At 41.1% G+C, this 18,837-nt stretch overlaps 1 protein-coding gene across 2 annotated transcripts in view; it reads right to left on the minus strand.

Moving 5' to 3' along the window:
- Positions 1-18,837, minus strand: part of ctif (CBP80/20-dependent translation initiation factor) — a 40,727-nt gene that overhangs the window by 11,825 nt on the left and 10,065 nt on the right. Inside the window, exons 4-9 of one of the 2 annotated variants that reach the window (XM_063889778.1) lie at positions 17,994-18,116; positions 17,718-17,791; positions 16,558-16,662; positions 16,334-16,412; positions 6,089-6,165; positions 2,672-2,752 (exon numbers count right to left, since the gene is read on the minus strand). In XM_063889778.1, coding sequence (XP_063745848.1) covers positions 2,672-2,752; positions 6,089-6,165; positions 16,334-16,412; positions 16,558-16,662; positions 17,718-17,791; positions 17,994-18,116 — 539 coding nt within the window. The remainder of the gene's footprint in view (positions 1-2,671; positions 2,753-6,088; positions 6,166-16,333; positions 16,413-16,557; positions 16,663-17,717; positions 17,792-17,993; positions 18,117-18,837) is intronic. The other variant, XM_063889779.1, reaches the window with a different exon arrangement.

The following is an 18,837-nucleotide window of genomic DNA, read 5'->3' on the forward strand; positions in this document are numbered from 1 at the left end:
GGCTGACGTGATTTTCAAAGGAAGTCAATCTTGGCCCATTTCAACAATAAAGTAGAGAGCATCTTGTGATGGGATCAGACCAGCCACAGAGCCAATCAGGACAGGCCAATGGCGCCTTCCCCACTTCCTGCAACCTGTACTTCTGCTGGACTCAGAGTACTTGTCTTGAAAAATGCCACAAGTGCATGAACACTAATATGAATGTATATATGCACACAAACCAGTTACATGTTCTGTGCAGAGTGAGACTCAAAATAAACGTACATATTGGACTTTTTATTGTAACGTCTAAAGCACACACACACACAGAGAGAGAGAGAGAGAGAGAGAGAGAGAGAGAGAGCGAGAGAGAGACAGAGAGAGACAGAGAGAGAGAGAGAGAGAGAGAGAGCGAGAGAGAGAGAGCGAGAGAGAGACAGAGAGAGACAGAGAGAGACAGAGAGAGAGAATGATGACATGCAACAAAGGTTCCAAGGCTATAATCTAACCTGGGACGGTGCAGTTATATATGATGAGCTCTACCCAAACACTCCAAGTTAAGGTTTCTTTAATAGAGACATTTACAAAAAGATTCACAAAAGTGAAATGTGACGTCCAACAGGCTTTGTAAGTCTAGTGGAGGCTAGACTTGACGTGCCAAGAAAGGCAACTTTCCTAAACTTGGTTGGTCAATGCCGAGACTGCAATGGGGGTATTCACCACAACTCGCAAAAGCATTTCTTTGCACTTATTCATTAAACACACTTTCAAAGGCTTGATTTTAGGATAAAAGATTCATCAAAAGCAAGACATCATTTCAGACAACTATTCCAGCTTGTGAAAGAGAACTGTGTCGCTATCCCATTCAAAATGAACTTTCTTTCCACTGCAAATTAATTAATGTAAGAACAACCTTGGAATTATTATTATTGTTGTTGAATAAGTTGAATAAAGCTGTATGGACAGTTTAAACAAATTCTGGGAGAAAGAGACAAGGCAGAGATAATAGATTCCATCATGTCTGCAAAAGTAATATAACGGGTGTTTTAAAATCTTGAAAAGAATATTCAACAAGTGGTAAAAACATTATAGGCGATGAGATTAAGCCCTAATAAATAATTTAAGCAACCAGCAGCCTGTACGTGATGTGTGTGAATGATTTAGATACATATCATACAGAACTATGTATTATATGTATATATTACACAGTTGTTTAAGGCATCTCAAATTTCTTCTGCAAAACAAACAGGTTTGCGTCATCCAGACATTAACTACTCCTTGCAGCCGCGACTGCTTCTTCCGTGTCAGCAGAAAAGGTGTTGGCGTGATGAACACGACACTGAAGCAAGGAGAAGGTGGATGTGTTTAAGTGTATTCATGGTCTTTTTTTTCGTGCATGTGGTTCATTCGGTTTATGTGTCTCGCTTGGCCACTCTGCTCCACTCTCTCGGGGAGGTTGGCAGACAGTTCATCTTATGCCTGTCTCCTCTACCCAACATCCTGTCTCGAACTTAATGCCACTCTTTCCGGCTCTATGCAAATATCATCAGTGCCTTTTGTAGACTGAAATAGAGCTCTTCTATCGCACACATCAGGAAAAACCCTCTTGTCACGCACTTCCCACAGCAAAACAGCTAACTTTTAAAAATCTACTTGGCATTATAACCCATGTTTTACTTAATCATAGAATAAAGTCTAACAGCTTAACATTGATTGAAAGAAATTGTGAGATCTCATTAAGTAACTGCAGAGGGTGATATTTTATAATCTTTCGTAAAGCTTTAGAGTTCACCGAGACCGCTCACACATTCTCTCATCTGACGATCAATTTTGTCTTTACACTAGCTTTTAGTTTAGGCTCGGCTCTAATAAGCTCTTCTCCTGATCTACTGGTGATGCGCAGAGGTGATTGTGAGACAGTAATAAAATGTTAATCATGTTTAATGACTGAGAGCTCTGCCGTAGCTTGAGTGGAGATGGGGCGAGCCATCCGGGTAGGTGTTTGCATTAAGGATAGATAATGAGGCCACTGAAATGTCATGTCAGAATTCTTCTTGTTAGAGACAGAACGTTCTAATCAAATAAAAAAAGGATGAACAGGTAAAATGATGGTATGATCAGATTTAAAGGTCTCCTATTATGCTATATTTGAACAATATATTGTAGGGCCATATCTATACAAAACATGTCTTTGAATAGTTTTGCTCAAAATACCAAACAGATCACCCATCGTAGCATGCCTCATATCCCTCTATTTCAGCCCTGTTCCTGAAGTGCTGATTCTGTGACTGTTGCTTTAAATTTGAGCTGAGCTGAAGATGGCCACGCCCCTTTGGAGCGCATGCAGCTCTCTCTGTCTGAAGAGAGAAGTTTCTAATGGAGATACTCAGCTAACTGTGCTGTGATATACCCCCATATTAAGTTCAAAACAACATCAAGCATTATTTCTGAAACACTTCTCAGTGTTTACCACTAGAACAGTGACATTATATGTAAAAAATGTTATTCTTATTTCCAGTTGTTCAGATCTCAAATGTAAAAATCCCTATAGGCCTACTGGTCCCACCAATTACAAACTGACCTTTTGATGCAGAGGCTTTGTCGAGTACAATAAATCAAATCACTGTTTCAAATGTCAAAAAATGTCCAGGTCCCACTTTGTGCGCAGGATCTGGTCCATGTTGTCACTGACCTGGCTGAGACTTGCCGCTTTCCCCCAGGGCTGTTAGGCAGGAGTATGGTTAACTGGTCTCGGGTGAACTGATCAAGCGTTCTACAAGCAGGAGAGGAGGTCGCAATGCAGGGCGGGTGGAAGGATGGAGAGTGGCAGAACAATTTGTGGAAAAACGGCGGTGAAATTTGTAGTAACAGGGAAAGACAAGAGGTTATAGAAGATAGAGGGGAAGGGGGGAAAAAGCATCGAAGCAAAGAGGGAACAAAAAAAAAAACACTACAGGTTGATAACTATGTCAATCAAACAACATGCATAGCACTACAGGAAGTGGTGACTAAAAAGATGAAATGAATTGGTAGGTATGATCATGGGAGGAGGTAGGATACAGATGATCCATCATTAATGTTGCTTTGGATGGAGAACTCGTGGAACCATTGGTTGACCCAGACTAGCCAATTGATCAGCCCGGGGGAAGAGGAGCCTGCAGGCCAGACAGTCAATAACTCGGCCAGAGTCCATGCGGGCCGCGACTCACCGCTTTAATGGACTGTGGGGAGACAGGTTTCTGCTGCTTGACTTAACATTTGCATTACTCACTGTTTTTCACAGGTTTTAGGGTTCAAGGTCTCAGGAACATACTGAATGTGTGCACACACATGCAGGCATACTTTGGAGATTGCAATACCTTTGAGTAATCGTGACCAGAAGCTGAAAACAAACGTTTGATAGGAGGTGTAGAAAAAACAATCAGACCTGCTGTGTGCTTTTACTCTAGTGCATTAATGCAATAATTTGGAAATGGTACCTAATTTGGCGACTCTTTGTGCCTTTTTTTCACATCAAGACCAACAGAATATGTCTAGATGTGAAAAACTCCCTCAATGAAAAGCACATCTTAATCAGTAAAGGTCTAAAAGGGAAGGAGAAGGAGCATATTAATGTCTCCTTTGCTGTTTTTCTGTTTTGGAGCAAAGAGCGGTAAGCAGCACATTCCAGTAAATCACAACTAATTTCAGCCCTGCTTGACGTGCATACTAAAGTAGAAACACATGCACTACCTCCCCTTCTTTTCCTTCCTGCCGCAGCCAGCCTACACTTTTCCTTTACTCAATCTCACAGCCTCACTCCGTCTCTCTTTCTTGTGCTTCATGCAATACAACCCTTAAGCTTTGCACGTAGACAAATGATCAATATTTACCTTTAGATTTTTTACCCATTGTTGACAGACCACGTACAATACTGATATAACAATATCTGCGTGGTTTCTCATTACAATGAATATTCATTGTCAGGGAACTTGAACTCAAATCAATATCAACATAAGAGGATTAGCATGTTTGATAGACAAACAGGCAGTTGATGTATTTAATGAGCAAACATGCTAAGCTTCATAAAAAGTGACAGGGATGTGGAGGCCATATTCTGTGCAAACTGGAAATTATGTACCTCAATAACCTGTTACAAGACTTTCACATCTTTAATGCTGCGGTCTGGAGCAGGGTCGCCTTGCTCGTTGTGTTGAGTCTTTCACGTCACATTTTACATTTCTTTTGGGTCTTTGTAAATGTGTATACAAACCTTCCAACTATGATGACATTCTTTCTAGCAGTGCTAACATTCCACACATGAAAACCCCCTGTTTTAAAGCCCAGGATGTCTTTGAGTAAACTCTATCCCTCTAGCTACAAGGAACATCTATGGAAGTGATTTATCCCGCAGGCAATCAGTGAGACTTCATTTTAATATATTTCCCTAAAGGTGTTTTTCAAATATTGTGTATTTTGCATATTACTTTTTGGACCATAAAGTTATATTATATCTGTTCTATAGACTTCTGTCATTCCCTGTCTCTCTAATTGTTGCGTTCTATCAAAAAATCTCCCGCTGAGTTGGGGTAAAAAAAACATCTTGTTGACGAATCATTTAGCCAGTTGCTGACATGTGCAACTTTTTTTCATCCCCAACTTCATCCTGCTTTCTCCATCTCTGCAGTGCAAATATATTTGGCCAACTTTTACAATTCTTCTCTTTGGTTAAAGGAGGAGTTTGACTCAGCTTTGAGGCAAATTGTGCAGGAATATATTCTTAAGCTCATCACTTAAAAGTAATTGAACAGAAACTAATACATTTTTGGTGAAATGATACTAAATGTTCTTTGTGGTTAAAAGGTTTAGAACTTCCAAGTGATTCAACTTTGAAATCATTTGCCTTCAAGCTTTACATTTCACATTACATTATTAGTCACAGGTTTGCCATTGGTTCTTAACATATTGCAGTATTTAAGAGTCTGTATCTTCCTGCTGTGTTGAAGCATCCAAAGGAAAGTGGTAAGCTTTAATACAAGCCAAATCTTTTATCAATTTTTCAGCTGAGCTTGTGCGAGTCAACAACTTGAGAGAGAAATATAAAGCTTGCATTATGCATTTCCATCACAGTTTCAGTTAATACAACATGATAAACGCAGAGCAGCCACAGACCAAGCCACATCTGCATTCACAAACATATGCATGTATAACCAGTTCTTGAAAACAAACGATAAAAGCACTGTGGTTAATAAAACAAGATGACCTCTTGTTAATATTTCCAGTTCACAAAGCAAACATATTGAAACCTAAGCACACTGCTGTTGTTCCACGTTTAGATTTTTTCCTCAGCCAGGCCTTCGCTGTGCCCATTGCACAGAAAAAAACAATAGCCCTGCACAGTTCCAATTACTCTCTGTACTTTAAAAACAACGATGAAAGTGCTTTAGTCCATTTGGTATAGCTAAAATTTCCTCTTTTTTTCAAACCACAAATACAACCCAAATATTTTCTCTTTCCCCGTCTCTTAGCAACTGAAGAACAGTTTTCCAGTGACATCAGGGCAGGGAGCGAGAGAACGAGAGCGATGTTTGCTTTTTCTCTTCAGGACGTGGTTTCATGAAGTCAGACTTGGGTGAAATTAGATTTCAGAGTGTGTACAATTAGAGCAGATGTGCCGGTATGAAATTTAATGGCAGATTTAGCAGTTTGGAAACGGGATCAAAGGTTAAATGATGCAAAGTAAATCCATAATCAGATAAAGAAAGAAAGCTAGATTGTTGAGTGCAAACAAGGGTGACTGAATGACTGGCTTGAATTTTAGTGAGTAAACTATTAAACACGAAAAACCTTGAACGTCTCTGCAGTGCTTTTCCTGTCTGCAGTGAAGTGTGGAGCCTGCATTCCTGTCTTGACATAGCTTTGGCTGGGGATGTTAAGGCTATAGGGCTGGCTGTGCACTGACATCTGACATCAACACAAAAAACATTCCCTCTCACTGAGGTAGGTTAGTGTGTGTGTGTGTGTGTGTGTGTGTGTGTGTGTGTGTGTGTGTGTGTGTGTGTGTGTGTGTGTGTGTGTGTGTGTGTGTGTGTGTGTGTGTGTGTGTGTGTGTGTGTGTGTGTGTCATTACCGTCGGTCATTCCTCCTGCGTCGGAAGAGCTTTTTGGTGTTTGCGATCTCAGCCTCATTAGGAAGGGGAGGGAAGACCTGTTGGGGACAAATTCAAAGATAAGAGACAGCTCCCTTCATGAACAGCCTGAAATGAAAAGATCACTTCTTGGAAAGTATCAGCAGAATCCTTCATCCTTGCTGTACCATCAAAAGTACACAAAGGGTTTGATTTCTAATAGAACAGACGAACCTTAGGTTTTTTCTTTAGAAACAAAAATAAACTCATTTGAATGCATTTACTGAGGAGAATTGTGCAATGCCGTCTTCTTTTCAAGACTTCGAACATGAGTGAAGAGGCTTGTTCTCCTGAATATTTTTCAGAATCTTAAAACTCATGGTACAGGCTTGGATTCATAGGTACAAGGACTTTAATTGAAAGATATTGAAGCTAAAAAACTGAGATCCAAAATAAATGTTCAGGTCAATAAACAACTGGTACTGTTATTTTATTTGATTACATTTAGTATTTGTTGGCATACGCCTGAGAAATATATTTTTTTCATATTAAATATGTTATAAAAAACTTAGAATGAAAACTAAAATAATAGCATCCATCATCAATTTAACATCTGCCCTGTCAATCAAACAGCATAGTGCCCCTTCACTCACTATCACTTTGTACAGCTGTTACCATGGTTACAGTTGGCCTAGCACAGCACTGGTGGGTAAATGGTGCTGTTGTAGTTGGTGCATAGATGTGTGTGAGACTATGTGCAGTATACGCGTGATGTCTGCTGTGCATAAGTGGCTGATGATAGATGATGAAGATTAGCATATATGGTGAATACAAAGCAAGGATTCAAATGTGTGTTATTTAGTGTGTAGCAAATAGTTCCAGGCTGATGCAAAAAATTCCCCTAACTCGCAAACACAGCATTGTGCAAGAAGATGACCACAGTCTGCAAAAAGGGAGACTCGGGCACTGTTTTTACTCTCGGAACAGTTCACTTCTTCCTTTTCTTGATAAAAGTAGAACCAAAATAAAAGTCAGTGCATCTTGTCTCCTGATCAGCATATCAAGCATATAGATGATATCTGAGTCTAATCCTCTTTTCATTGGCTGTGTAAGCAGGTACATGTGGAATATGCTTATCTTTTCATACCCCCAGAGCATTCACTTTTTGTTACGTGTTTCGCTTGCGTTTTTAGTTTCCATTGGTAGAGAAGTGGCAAGAGGTTGTGGTGGGTTTTGTATAATTGAGACAAGAAAGAGTGTGATCTTTTTCAACTGAAGCTTACATGAATATATAGGAAAGAAAAAATAAGAGAAGGAGAGTTGAAGAAAGAGGTTTGTAGACTGCTTTGTAATGACTTAAGGCGGTGTTTTACTAATGTGTACACAGTATATAGCATGCACTATAGCTGTAGAGCATCAGCTACGTTTTGCATTGCAAAGTAGGAATTCTACTTACATATTTTGTGTCCCTGACTTTCTTTCTTGCACAAACATACTGCACATCCAGCCTTTCAGAACATACTGTAAATGTTCTAATGAGTTTGCTTGAAATGTAAGACTGCTGCTCTAACCTACTTCTCTTTTAGAGAGGCTGCTGGGGGATCGTACGATTCTGATTGAATCCAGATGTGAGAGGCAGAAAGTGTCTGTATGTGTGTGTTTGTGTGCTGGGGGGCACCGTATTCCTGTGGCACAGGAAGATCCCAAAAAAGGCAGACAAACACACACTTGAACCGTCTGTCGGTACAAAGCTTTACTTTGACCAGAGACTTTACATATAAACCCAAAAGTATTAACATCCCCAGAACGACATTCTGCTTTTTTTTCCCAGACTCCTAGAGTGGTCTGACAGGGAGGAAAAGAAGGTGGAGGAAGAAAAAAGAAAGAAATGGAGGAACTGTTGCATGTTTAGCTACTGTAGTTTTCCTCTAGGATATCATTAGCTGTAATTCTGCCTTCAAATGGTAACCAGATGATGGTAAGTACGCACACACACACACACACACACACACGGGTGAAATGATACACGCAATACACTTAACTTCCAAGTATTTTCCCATCACTATATCTCAGATCTTAGGCAACACTTTTTCTAAAAAAAAGCTCTTTGAATTGTCAATTTGTGTAAAAAGAAAAGAAAAGAGGAAGCATATTTTGGACAGCACTAGTGCTTTAGAGAAAAGCTGTCGGCAGGAACGGAGAAGGAGGAAACGAGAGATGAAGAGCTGTCTCTGTGGTTGAAAGGAAGAACTGTGTGTGTGTGTGTGTGTGTGTGTGTGTGTGTGTGTGTGTGTGTGTGTGTGTGTGTGTGTGTGTGTGTGTGTGAATATGCTATCTGCAGGTAGCAGCCAGCACGGGGAAGATCAAAGAGAGGCGTGTGCTGTCCTGGTCCCCAGCCAGAAGACCCCTCACCTCGCGGCAGGCAGTGCGAGCCCTGTGGACGTGACAAGGACAGCGAGGGGGGGCTAGTTGTGCGAGTTGGAGAGAGCAGATAGAAACGGACAAAGGAATTGTTTTCTTCTGTGGTTTGGTTTATGTATGCAAGAGTAAAGACTATCAAGGTTATCAAGAGATTGGTGAAGGGTTATTCCAAATATTTTCTTAGACAAAAAGAGACAAGCTGCTAATTTGGATGAGGAGAGGGATCCAGGACAACGCTTCACGTTTACCAATAATAATAAGTAGCATTTGGACTGAAAAGGAGCCGAGTTGGTTGTAATGATTTGCTACAGCTTCTGAGATTATAAGATGTTATGTAGGGGGTTCAGCTTTATTAATAGAACCACAATCACCCATCAGACAGGATTTCATCAAACCTAGAAAGCCGTCGCAGCCACGATTGTTATCCTCCATCTCGACAGTAACAAGGTAAACACTAGAATTACCCTGTTATCACTACAAAGTAATCTAGCATCAATGAGTGTTCAAACATATTTGATTGGCTATCCCCAAGCAGGATCCTGGAGGAGCCCGGAAGAAAGACCACAGAGGAGCTAAATGAGTAGACGAAAGCTGGAGAAGGGGAAAGTATGGATGAGGAGGGTTTTTTTCATGGGGAAAAAAGTTTTGACAATGCGATTCATGTAAAGTTTGAAATAACAGACTGAAAAATGAATGGAAGCATCAACACAGAGGGAGCAGCTTTGCATGTGTTTATTGAGGGATTTAGGATATCTAGTTTGACAGTTAAATGTGTTGACAAGTTTCTACCCAGGTCATTATATCCTTGAGACGGCTAGGGATGAAAGAGTGGGTGGTGTTAGTTGATTCTTGGCGGTAGCAAAGGGATTGTTAGACTAAAACAACAAATGTGTTTGAATAGCTTAAAATTAAACAGTCAACTAAAATGCTCCAGAAGAAGACAAGGTGTACTGCTGCAAGTTAAAATACAATCCTGATTGGGGTGTGTTTTAATGTGTGCCTTGTATTATGCGCCTGGATGTCTGCCTTGAGAGGAAGTTGACACACCGTGTAGCATTGCAGGGGACAGCACAGGTCACTGGGAGAGGCTACCTGGGATGCTAGCAGAGAGGATGTTACAAGCACTCAACATCGCCACATAGCTCCCAAGCAAAACAGATGATCTTCTTTGGAAGTAATGCATGATTTAGCCTTTAAAGCACATTTTATGACTCACCCCAGGCAGTATCTAAAAAGGTTTTTTATTTTTCCGAGGGTTTTTGCCAGAAGGGTCATTGACCTGGGTCAGAGACCAATGTCGATCCATTCATAACAATGACGTGGCTTTGGTGCGAAAGGAGTATAAGTAACGAGGAAGGAAAGTATGGAAATGAGAGAGCGAACGGGGATGGAAATGTGAAGAATAGAAACTGAGAATAGCGATCATAGGACTTTCTCTGCAATGGCATGGAAAGTGAAGTGCACGTCTTCCTGCGCCTTCTAGTGTGTAACAATTCTGGTATGATGGTCATTCAGTCCGTCCATTGTTTCCCTCAGCTTATTTATGTTACGAGGGCCCTCGGCCAAAAGCAATAAATTGAAAACCGCCCCAGGGGTGGCATTACAGGACAGGTTGTTGAGAGCAGAGGAGAGAGAGAGCGAGTATGAAAACAAGAGGGACTGTAAATACGAGATAGCAAGCATTTCAAATCCAGACGAGCTGAAGTATAAAGGCTGAAATGATGTTGCCTATATTACAAGCCTGAATGAATAATGTGTCGTTTATGTGGCCTCCGATTGCTTTTATTTTATGTGTCCATACGAAAATTAGCTTTAGCTGTCTTTATGTTGTGAATCGATGTTTTACAACTATAATAACAGGCTGTTCATTTATCATTAGACAGCCACATAACTGTAACAATAAATACTACCGTGTTAAAATGCCATTCAAATCTGAACCAGGTGGAAACCTTTTAAACTGTTTAGCTGATCATGCCCCGAGGTATAGTATTAAAAGTGATATCTAATTAATAAGTAAGTCAGTGTGCTACATCATAGATTGAGCAGGTCAAAACAGATTCTATAGTTAATACCGCCACAGTGTATGGCTTAAGCATGTGTAAGTGGAAGTTAAGCTTAGATTTTGTGCCAAATAATGACTGAAATGTGAACTGTGTAACAAAATCAATTGTATTTGGCGTTGACCTTCTTTATTTTTATTATAATTGATTAACAAAAGTGGATTCCTACAATGAGAAAGAGAAATGCTACACAACTTGGTATTGGCCCTTACATTGCCGCCATCATAGATGTGTCCAGCTTGCTCATATCAGAAATGAAGTTAACCTTTAAGATTGAGAATTGTTTTTCTGTAAAATTCCTGTAGGAAAAGATTTGCTGCATGTGTCATGATCCCTACGTTAGGCCTTTCATGTAACATGCTCTGCAGCTGATGCCTGCCAACCAGGGCCAAAGGAAGTGATTCAAAGCTGCCAAAGTCAGGTACAGTGGGTGATCGGTGATAAGAGGGAAAGATGTGAGGTCCTGACATCCGTGTCTCATTTAATAAGTGATCTGAGGCCGGAGCCACAGCAGAGCACAGACAGATAGACAGCCACATCAAAGGACTCGGGGGTCTAGCTACAGGAGGAGACGGAGCCATTGTGGGATCAAAGTGTCAGAGGAAAAAAAAACCTGAAGTTCCCTAAAGAAATATAATCATGAGACAGCCAATGCTACAGCAGCAGGTTTCATGTGCTACAGCCTGGTTACAGGTGAGGGAAAAAAAGACTTCATACGTATCCTCTTTGTTACACTGACGGTCTCCTCATATTATTCTGCAGAATAAAACCTGATGCTTCGTGTGCGGTCGAGTTAACATTGTGAAGACCAATTATTAATGACCCCTATTCTTGTGGGGACATTTTGGTTGCTCCGTACTGTGCTGATTTTACTACTTTATTATCAGCATCATAAATTGACACCGTGGGCAGCACTCAACCTATCATGAACACATACTAGAGATAGAGAATTAATTTAATCATGGCGCAGGCTGGAGGTTACCTTGTTTCTTGGGATTTAGCACCGCAGTAATATGCCAAGTATATAAATCAGTTCAAAGAGGGGAGGGGGAAAGAAAAAAAAGGGGCATGAAATCAAGTTATCTGCCTTTTTGGCCTTGTTCTTTCCCAAACTGCTTTACAATGCAGATTTCATTATTATGCACTTGTGATAGAATAAATTAGGTTAATCTTGTTTGTGTACGTATACTGTCATTCAGACGTGATGAATTTAACAGTCACTCGTGCAATATTTAATAGCTCTGTGGAATTAATTACAATTCTCCCAAGGTAACCTGCTTTCATGTGTTCTCAAGTCTCCAGTGTTTCTCGCAGGATTGAGGCCAGAACGGAGCGCTGTGCAGCGGTGATTAAGCCAGTGTGTGCGGTTAATAGAGTGTAGGAGCCAAGCAGCAGTAGGACCAGGAACAATAGCAGGAAGAGACCACAGGGAGGGGGCTGCCGGTCACCATGACCCCCTGGATATTGTTCTGCTGCCCACCAGCATTTGAAGGATCGAGGGGAGGGGTAAAAGGATGACAGAGGAGGTAGGAGTGGGGAACCGAGCATAATGATGGGAGTTAGAAGAGAAAAGGAAAAAGGAAACAGCAAATAGGAAGAACCGAAGGGAGACGAGGCAAAGGATGACAGAAGAGATGTGCAGGAGAACAGTGTGTTTAAGGTAATCAGAAACACACAGGAACAGTGAATGTGTGGGAGCTGATACTATGAGAGGAATGCAGGACTCAGACAAAGTGACAGCTGACAGACAGACCGCCGAATAAGCCCACCCCGCCCCCCCACTGTCCCTTCTCAACTGGAGCCCTGCTCTGCGGCACGTACACTTCCAGACGGAGGGGCCAACCAGTCTGTGATATCTCAGCTCCAGACTCCTGCTTTGTTCCCCTGTTGGACGGCTTTGTTCACGGCCCAGAGACCGGATGTCTCCTAAATGACTTGCCGCTTTCTCCGTCTCTGCTCCCTCTAACCCTAACCTTCTCTTCCTCCTCTGGTGCCCTTCATTCTGAAAGACACTTTGAATTTTATCACTGACTGCAAAGAAGCAAAACACCTCTTTGTATAATGTACACCTCAGTTTATTTGTGTAGAATATGTTATAATAAAAGTGTCTTTCTGTGGCCATAGTTATATATTTCCAGCAATACTATTTACACTTTTCAAACCAGAGTCAAGAGAAGAAGATGCCATGCACATGTCTGTACAGCAAATACGAAGCTAGAGTCAGGCTAAGGCTAGCTTAGCCTTAACACTAGCTGGTCCCACTCTATCCATTTTATTTTCTTAAATCCACATACCGCCTATCACCAAACCAATTTTAAAGCTAACTACCTGACATGCTATTTGTTGTTGGTTTCATCAGGATAATAACTGAAGTGTAAAGCCGCTATTTTTATCTTGGAATCCAGTAAGGCTAGGTCTTTCTGCATTTTCAGGCTTCATTCTAAGCTCAACGAGCAAGCTGCTTTCTAAAGCTGTACATTCATACATGCAGATATGATAGGAGGTATCCCGATTGGAATCTAACTCTTGGCAAGGAAGCAAAAAAGAGTTACTCCCAAGGTGTTAAACCATTACACCATATGCTGTTAATAACATTGCTTCCAGCTATAACCAAGCTGAGGCTGACCGTCATGGATACTGCCTGGATTCCTGGTAACACTGAGCTGACATTATCTTGGCAGCCAATAAATTACCTCATGGGAAAGAACATCGGGTCACAACAGTCATACCATTTGCACAGAAACAGAAGCACCCACTCCACTCTATTTCAGATGAAAAAAACCACCCACAGGTAAGAGAGCCTTGCTATTAAATAAATAAAAAAGAATTACAATGAAGTTGGTCAAGGAAAGTGTGTGTGCATGGATGTAACACATACTCACACAAAAAGCTGTTGATGTCTGGAGAAGCAGACGTATGCTGATCTTATTTCAGGTACAGTAACACCCTCATGAACCCACACATGCAAACGAGCTGTGGCTGTCACAACACTGAGGATCACACTGACATGATCATCCTGATGATGCCAAACACCCTGTGAGGTAGATCAAGTGTCCATGCTACCGTACACCATGCGTCATGAAGGAGGGAAAGGTCTTGGGGGTACCAGGGGAAAACATTACTTAGATTTGCTAGTTTCAGTTAGTATTTTTGAGTAGGTGGAAAGTTGATCAATTTGAGTCATATATTCTGTTGTTTCATGCACGCTCTCCAAGCTAAGGAGTTTTAGAACTGTTGGTCAGACAAAACAATTAGATTCATGCCGAAGAATTAGATTTATGTCACTTTGGCTTATAGATACACATAGTTTACATGTTATTGGCTGAAGAAATGAATCTGTTAATTGATCAGTAAATGGTTCAAATATTAAAATAAACTCTTTATTGTAAAAATGTGTTTTTTTATCCTCAATCCAAAAGTTTTTTAAAGATCATCTTTGATTTTTATGCTTAACATCTTTTCTTCCTATTGCTTGCATTACTGTATGTTTTAATTGTGTTTTTTTGAACTATTGTTTTTACAAATTGACATACAATTAACAAATATTATAGTAATTAAATAAAAGCAAAAATTGTGCACACTTGTTTTTTATATTTTACATTATATTTAGAATCCATGCATTAGCTGTTCTGAATCCACCGATGAATTCCTCTCTCTGAAGGCAGCGGTATTGTATGAACTGGATGACATTCCAGAGAGGCCGGTAGAGGTGCAGCAGAATCTGAGGGCAGGAGGAGGAAGCCCTTTCTATCAGAGTCATTCACACGCCCACACACACAAACAAGATGTTTTCCACATCCCAGGGCTGTTTGTAAGTCTATTCCAACTCCTGGAAAGGGGAGGTGAATGTTGGCAGGAAGTGTGGAGCGTATAAGGTGAGTTTGGATGAGCCCTGGAGGAGATGAGGGGCAAAATAAGACGTGTTTCTGGCTAGATAATAATATTGATGATAAAGAAAGTCTGTCAACAATCTGTATTGAAAAAAATCCAAAAGAAGTATTCAGATGCTTGGCAAGTCCTATAGCAAAAATTAAAGATAATGTGCTACGTGAATGATATTATTGATCCATCAATGTGCAAGTAGGATTTTACCTACATTTGTATTAATTCTGTTCAAACCCATTATTTCTGCACAGATGCAGACAACGATCAGGCTACAGTTATACATCTATAAGTGGACTTCAGTTTGAGTGATTTATATTAAGTATAGGTAATAAACATTCAGTAAAGTTACTGGCCCTGGACAATAACATGGATACTGGAGTGCCCTCAGATTAGTCTTCGGGGCTGTCCCACACCCAGTGGATGGCTTCAGAGTAAAAACTGGGCCTCAGTGGCCTGGCATCACTGCTGCATGACTCCGCCTGACAGAGCTTTCAGGGAAACTTTAAAAAGTCAGGGAATCACAGCAGCACAGACCAAAAGTGAAAGAGAGAGTAAAGCTGAAAGCAAAAACAGCCAAAGAATCTGAGGGAGACAAAATCCCCCCGACTCCGTGTCTCTGACCTTGCTGTATCCCAGTGCCCACACATATCCGATACCTAGGTCACCAGAGAAGTGCAGTTAATCCCCTCTTTCAATTTGCACTAACTGAAAGAAGGGAAACAGCAATCTTGGCTTAGGAGTTTTACAATGAGGAAGCCATCTTCGCAACTCGGCCCATTTTGGCTGAAACCCTATGAGAGGCAAATCACAGCTCGATTACAGAAGCCAAGAGCGGAAGGAAAGAGGAAGACACTGTGACTCAAACGCTCTGAAAGATGGAGGACATTTTGGCTCAGAGAGTAGAGGAAGGAAGAGAGAAGGGTAACCCCAGCGGTGGGTGAAATCTGCCGTCCCACGGAATCACAAATCACTTTGGAAAGCACAATGGTCAAAACCCTTAAATGGTATACACAGCTGCTGAAAGAATTACACATATTTGTCTTCCCTTTGATGGCGTCAGAAATGTCATATTGAGGAAAGCCTTATAATGAAAGACAATAGGAAACTGTTATATAAGGCTTAAGACTATAAGATATGTACAGACAGGGGCTTATCTCCTCCCTAGAGAAGCCTTCTGCAACTTTATTGTTAAGACAGTCTCTTAAAGTCTGAGTAAGCCAAATTAGGTAGATATTTAACATCAGTTACATAAGTTTTAGTTGTCTCACAATGTAGATCTGGACAAAAAAGTATTATTTTGTGAGCTCAAAAGCTATCGAAAAGGTTTTAAACTCATACTTTTTTTCTAGACATTTGAGGGCTGTTTAAATGTTGTACATACATTTAACCACCAGGGGTCAGTACAACCTTTTGATGCACCTTTTAAGTCAGTTACAGCGTTTGACCAGCAGGTGTCCCCAAATGTGAAATTATCATCAAAAAGTGTCATTTATAACATAAGTATGAATCCATCCAAACTAATCTAGCATGTATGAATTGTTGTTCTTCAGACAAAAAAATGCTCGTAAATGTATTTTCTTATTTTTATGATTAATATTCTGGTGGTTTTACTTACAGCACCAGTAGTCATATAAATAGATCTGTTATTTTTCCATTACGCCACTAGGGGTCACTCTCTGACAACTAATGGGTTATTATCTTTGTGAGCGGCTTGCTGGCTGTTCACTGTATCACATCAGTGCAAAAGAGCTCTTACAAAACCACATGATGTTGCATGTGCATTTCAAAGATATGCATATTAAGACATATTGCTTAACCGAGTGAGAAATTAATGTAAGTAGGGGCAATCACATTGACAAAAAGAGAAAGAACTGTGACTTACAGAGCGCAGATGGGGCAGGAACCTCTCGATGTCATTCATGTCTATGCCGTCGTCTTCTTCAAACTTGTTTTTATTCATCCTGGAGGAGAGGAAGTCACCATCAGGGATTGAGAGACATAAATGTGCTTAGTGACAGAGGACAACCTTAAAGCCGCATCTTAGATAATATGGAATGATCAATACTATGCTGAGTCAGGGCAGCATCAGCAGAACCAAGGTCTTACCCCTCTCTGTCGATGTGTGGCAAGTGCTTTGGCGTTCCTCTTAAGTGTTTCCTGTGGAAATGACTGAAGTCCAGCTTCTCTGGTTGCACGTCCCAGCCTGCACCTCTGCAACACAGAGACATATTGAAAGTTAGAGACATCCAGCGTCCATGTATACGCACAAGTCCTATAACAAGAAACTGTGAGGTGGTGAGGTGTGGAGAGACAGCTGCATCTTATAAAAGGCTCTGTCAGTCACGGACCAAATGGGGCTACCATGGACTTGTGTCACCACTAGGGGAGTCTGGATACATTATTTTATTTTACTCAAGGACGTAACTTAGTTAAAACTTAAACAACATTTTATGTTTTGAAACTCTAAGCTGCAGCAAATCTTCTCAAGCAGCTTTTACCAATGTCAAGAAATAACTCCCAATAAATCAGCTTCTATTTAATACTCAACCAATGCTACACTTCATCTGTCAGCATGGAGGGAGAGTTGCTCCTTCACTGTGTGCTCAGATGTGCCACCGTGGCCGGAAGTTAGGTAGCTGACGCTGCCGAGCAGCTGTTACCATGGAGACCAGACCTCCCACCAGTAAAGATGTAAGTCTCACACATTTTATCCTCTTCTAGTTACAGGTCAAGCTCATGTTTGAAAGGATTTTCACTCCGCTCTAGCGTGTAAGAAAATCAAACAAGATTTCAAACATTAAGGGAGGGAGTTGAGCCTTCAGTAGCAGAAACACTGAAACTAAATGTGTTTCATCATCAGCAGGAAGTCCACGACTTAGCAGTGTAGCTTCTTGATTAACTGAAGTTAGTTTGGGATGAGGTGGCAGAACTGACTTTTGAATATTGATGTCCCTTGTTGCATTTCTTGTGAAAACCTACTGTTTGATACCCATAATTCATGCTGTCTTTTTCTCACCATAAGAAAACAAATCCAGATTTACAAAACAGCACACCTTAAAATAAACAAATAGAGCTGTACCTCAGGAAAGTAAAGTCCAGTCGAGGGGAAGTCAAAAACAGTGAGACTTTCACCAAGCAAAAATAGTCAGAAGCTTATGGACTTGGAGTGTGTTGATCAGGCATGTGGCCCTCCAGGAACAATGGCTGGAATTCAGGATCAGTAGACTGTACAACATACAAGGTGTGTGAAGCAGACAGGCACCTACCCGCGTGAGTCCATTGTGTTGGCAGCCCATATGTCTGTCCCCAGGATGTCGAAGGAGCCTTCTCTGTTCCCGTTCTATCCCAACAGCAAGGAAAATATTTCAGTATGACAACAAAACACTTCTTTACAATCTATCACATACCAAACTCACTAAGATTTTGTTAAACGTCATAAACAGGAGCACCACTCGATCTACTAAAGCCAGAGGAGACATACTGTAGGTAGTGACATATGAGAAAGCAGACAAACACACACGGACAGGCAGGTGTATCTGTACCTTGGCAGGGCCTGTGAACTGGTTGTTTCTGCCTCTGCTGCCGGAGCGCGAGCCAGATCCTGGTCTAGAACCTGAACTGGGCCTGGAACCTGTACTGCCGTTACTGCTGTGATCCCACTCATCCTGCAGGGTTGAAAGAGGGGAGGACTGAGTATTCTGTGTCCGTCAAAAACTCTTGTATCATTGCCTTGGACATTTTTACTTTCAAAAGCTGTAGGTAAACAAACACAAGACTTCTTAATTTCTCTACAATGAATACATATTGACAGGAATTTGATGTATTAATATAAATACAGACATTTCAATTCTAGTCTTTCTCTTTACGTTCTTCATATTTAGAGCTCTGCACTCTTTGAACCACTCACTCGCGCTGCTTCGCTACTTACTTCCTGGTGAATCATACCTCTAAATCTCTGATGAGCAATAATACTCTGAATCACTGTAGACAGTACAGTCAGAGCAGAGCAGCACACTCTCTGATATGAAGCAGACTAACTGACTGATAATTCACTTAAGATGATTCAATTACTGGCTCAGGCTGCAGAGTGTTATCAAGAGCGAACTTTCTACATCAATCGCAGGCTGTGGACTTCTTACGGCCGGTGTTCTATCCAAACATTTGAGCTGACGGAGGGGGAAACTGCTGACCAGAACATACAGGGCTGAGAGCTGAGCAAACCTACGCTTTAATCAATGAGATGCTCCAGTGACCAGAGGGAGGATGAGCACTGGAGGTAGCAGTAGAATGAGAGCTGTAGAGCTGGGTAAAACATAAAGGAAAGCTGTGCTCACTGGTTTGTTGGATAAAACTAGGACTGCTTATATTCACCCAGACTAGCAACAT

This window comes from Eleginops maclovinus, chromosome 8, assembly GCF_036324505.1.
Source record: "Eleginops maclovinus isolate JMC-PN-2008 ecotype Puerto Natales chromosome 8, JC_Emac_rtc_rv5, whole genome shotgun sequence".
NCBI lineage: Eukaryota > Metazoa > Chordata > Actinopteri > Perciformes > Eleginopidae > Eleginops > Eleginops maclovinus.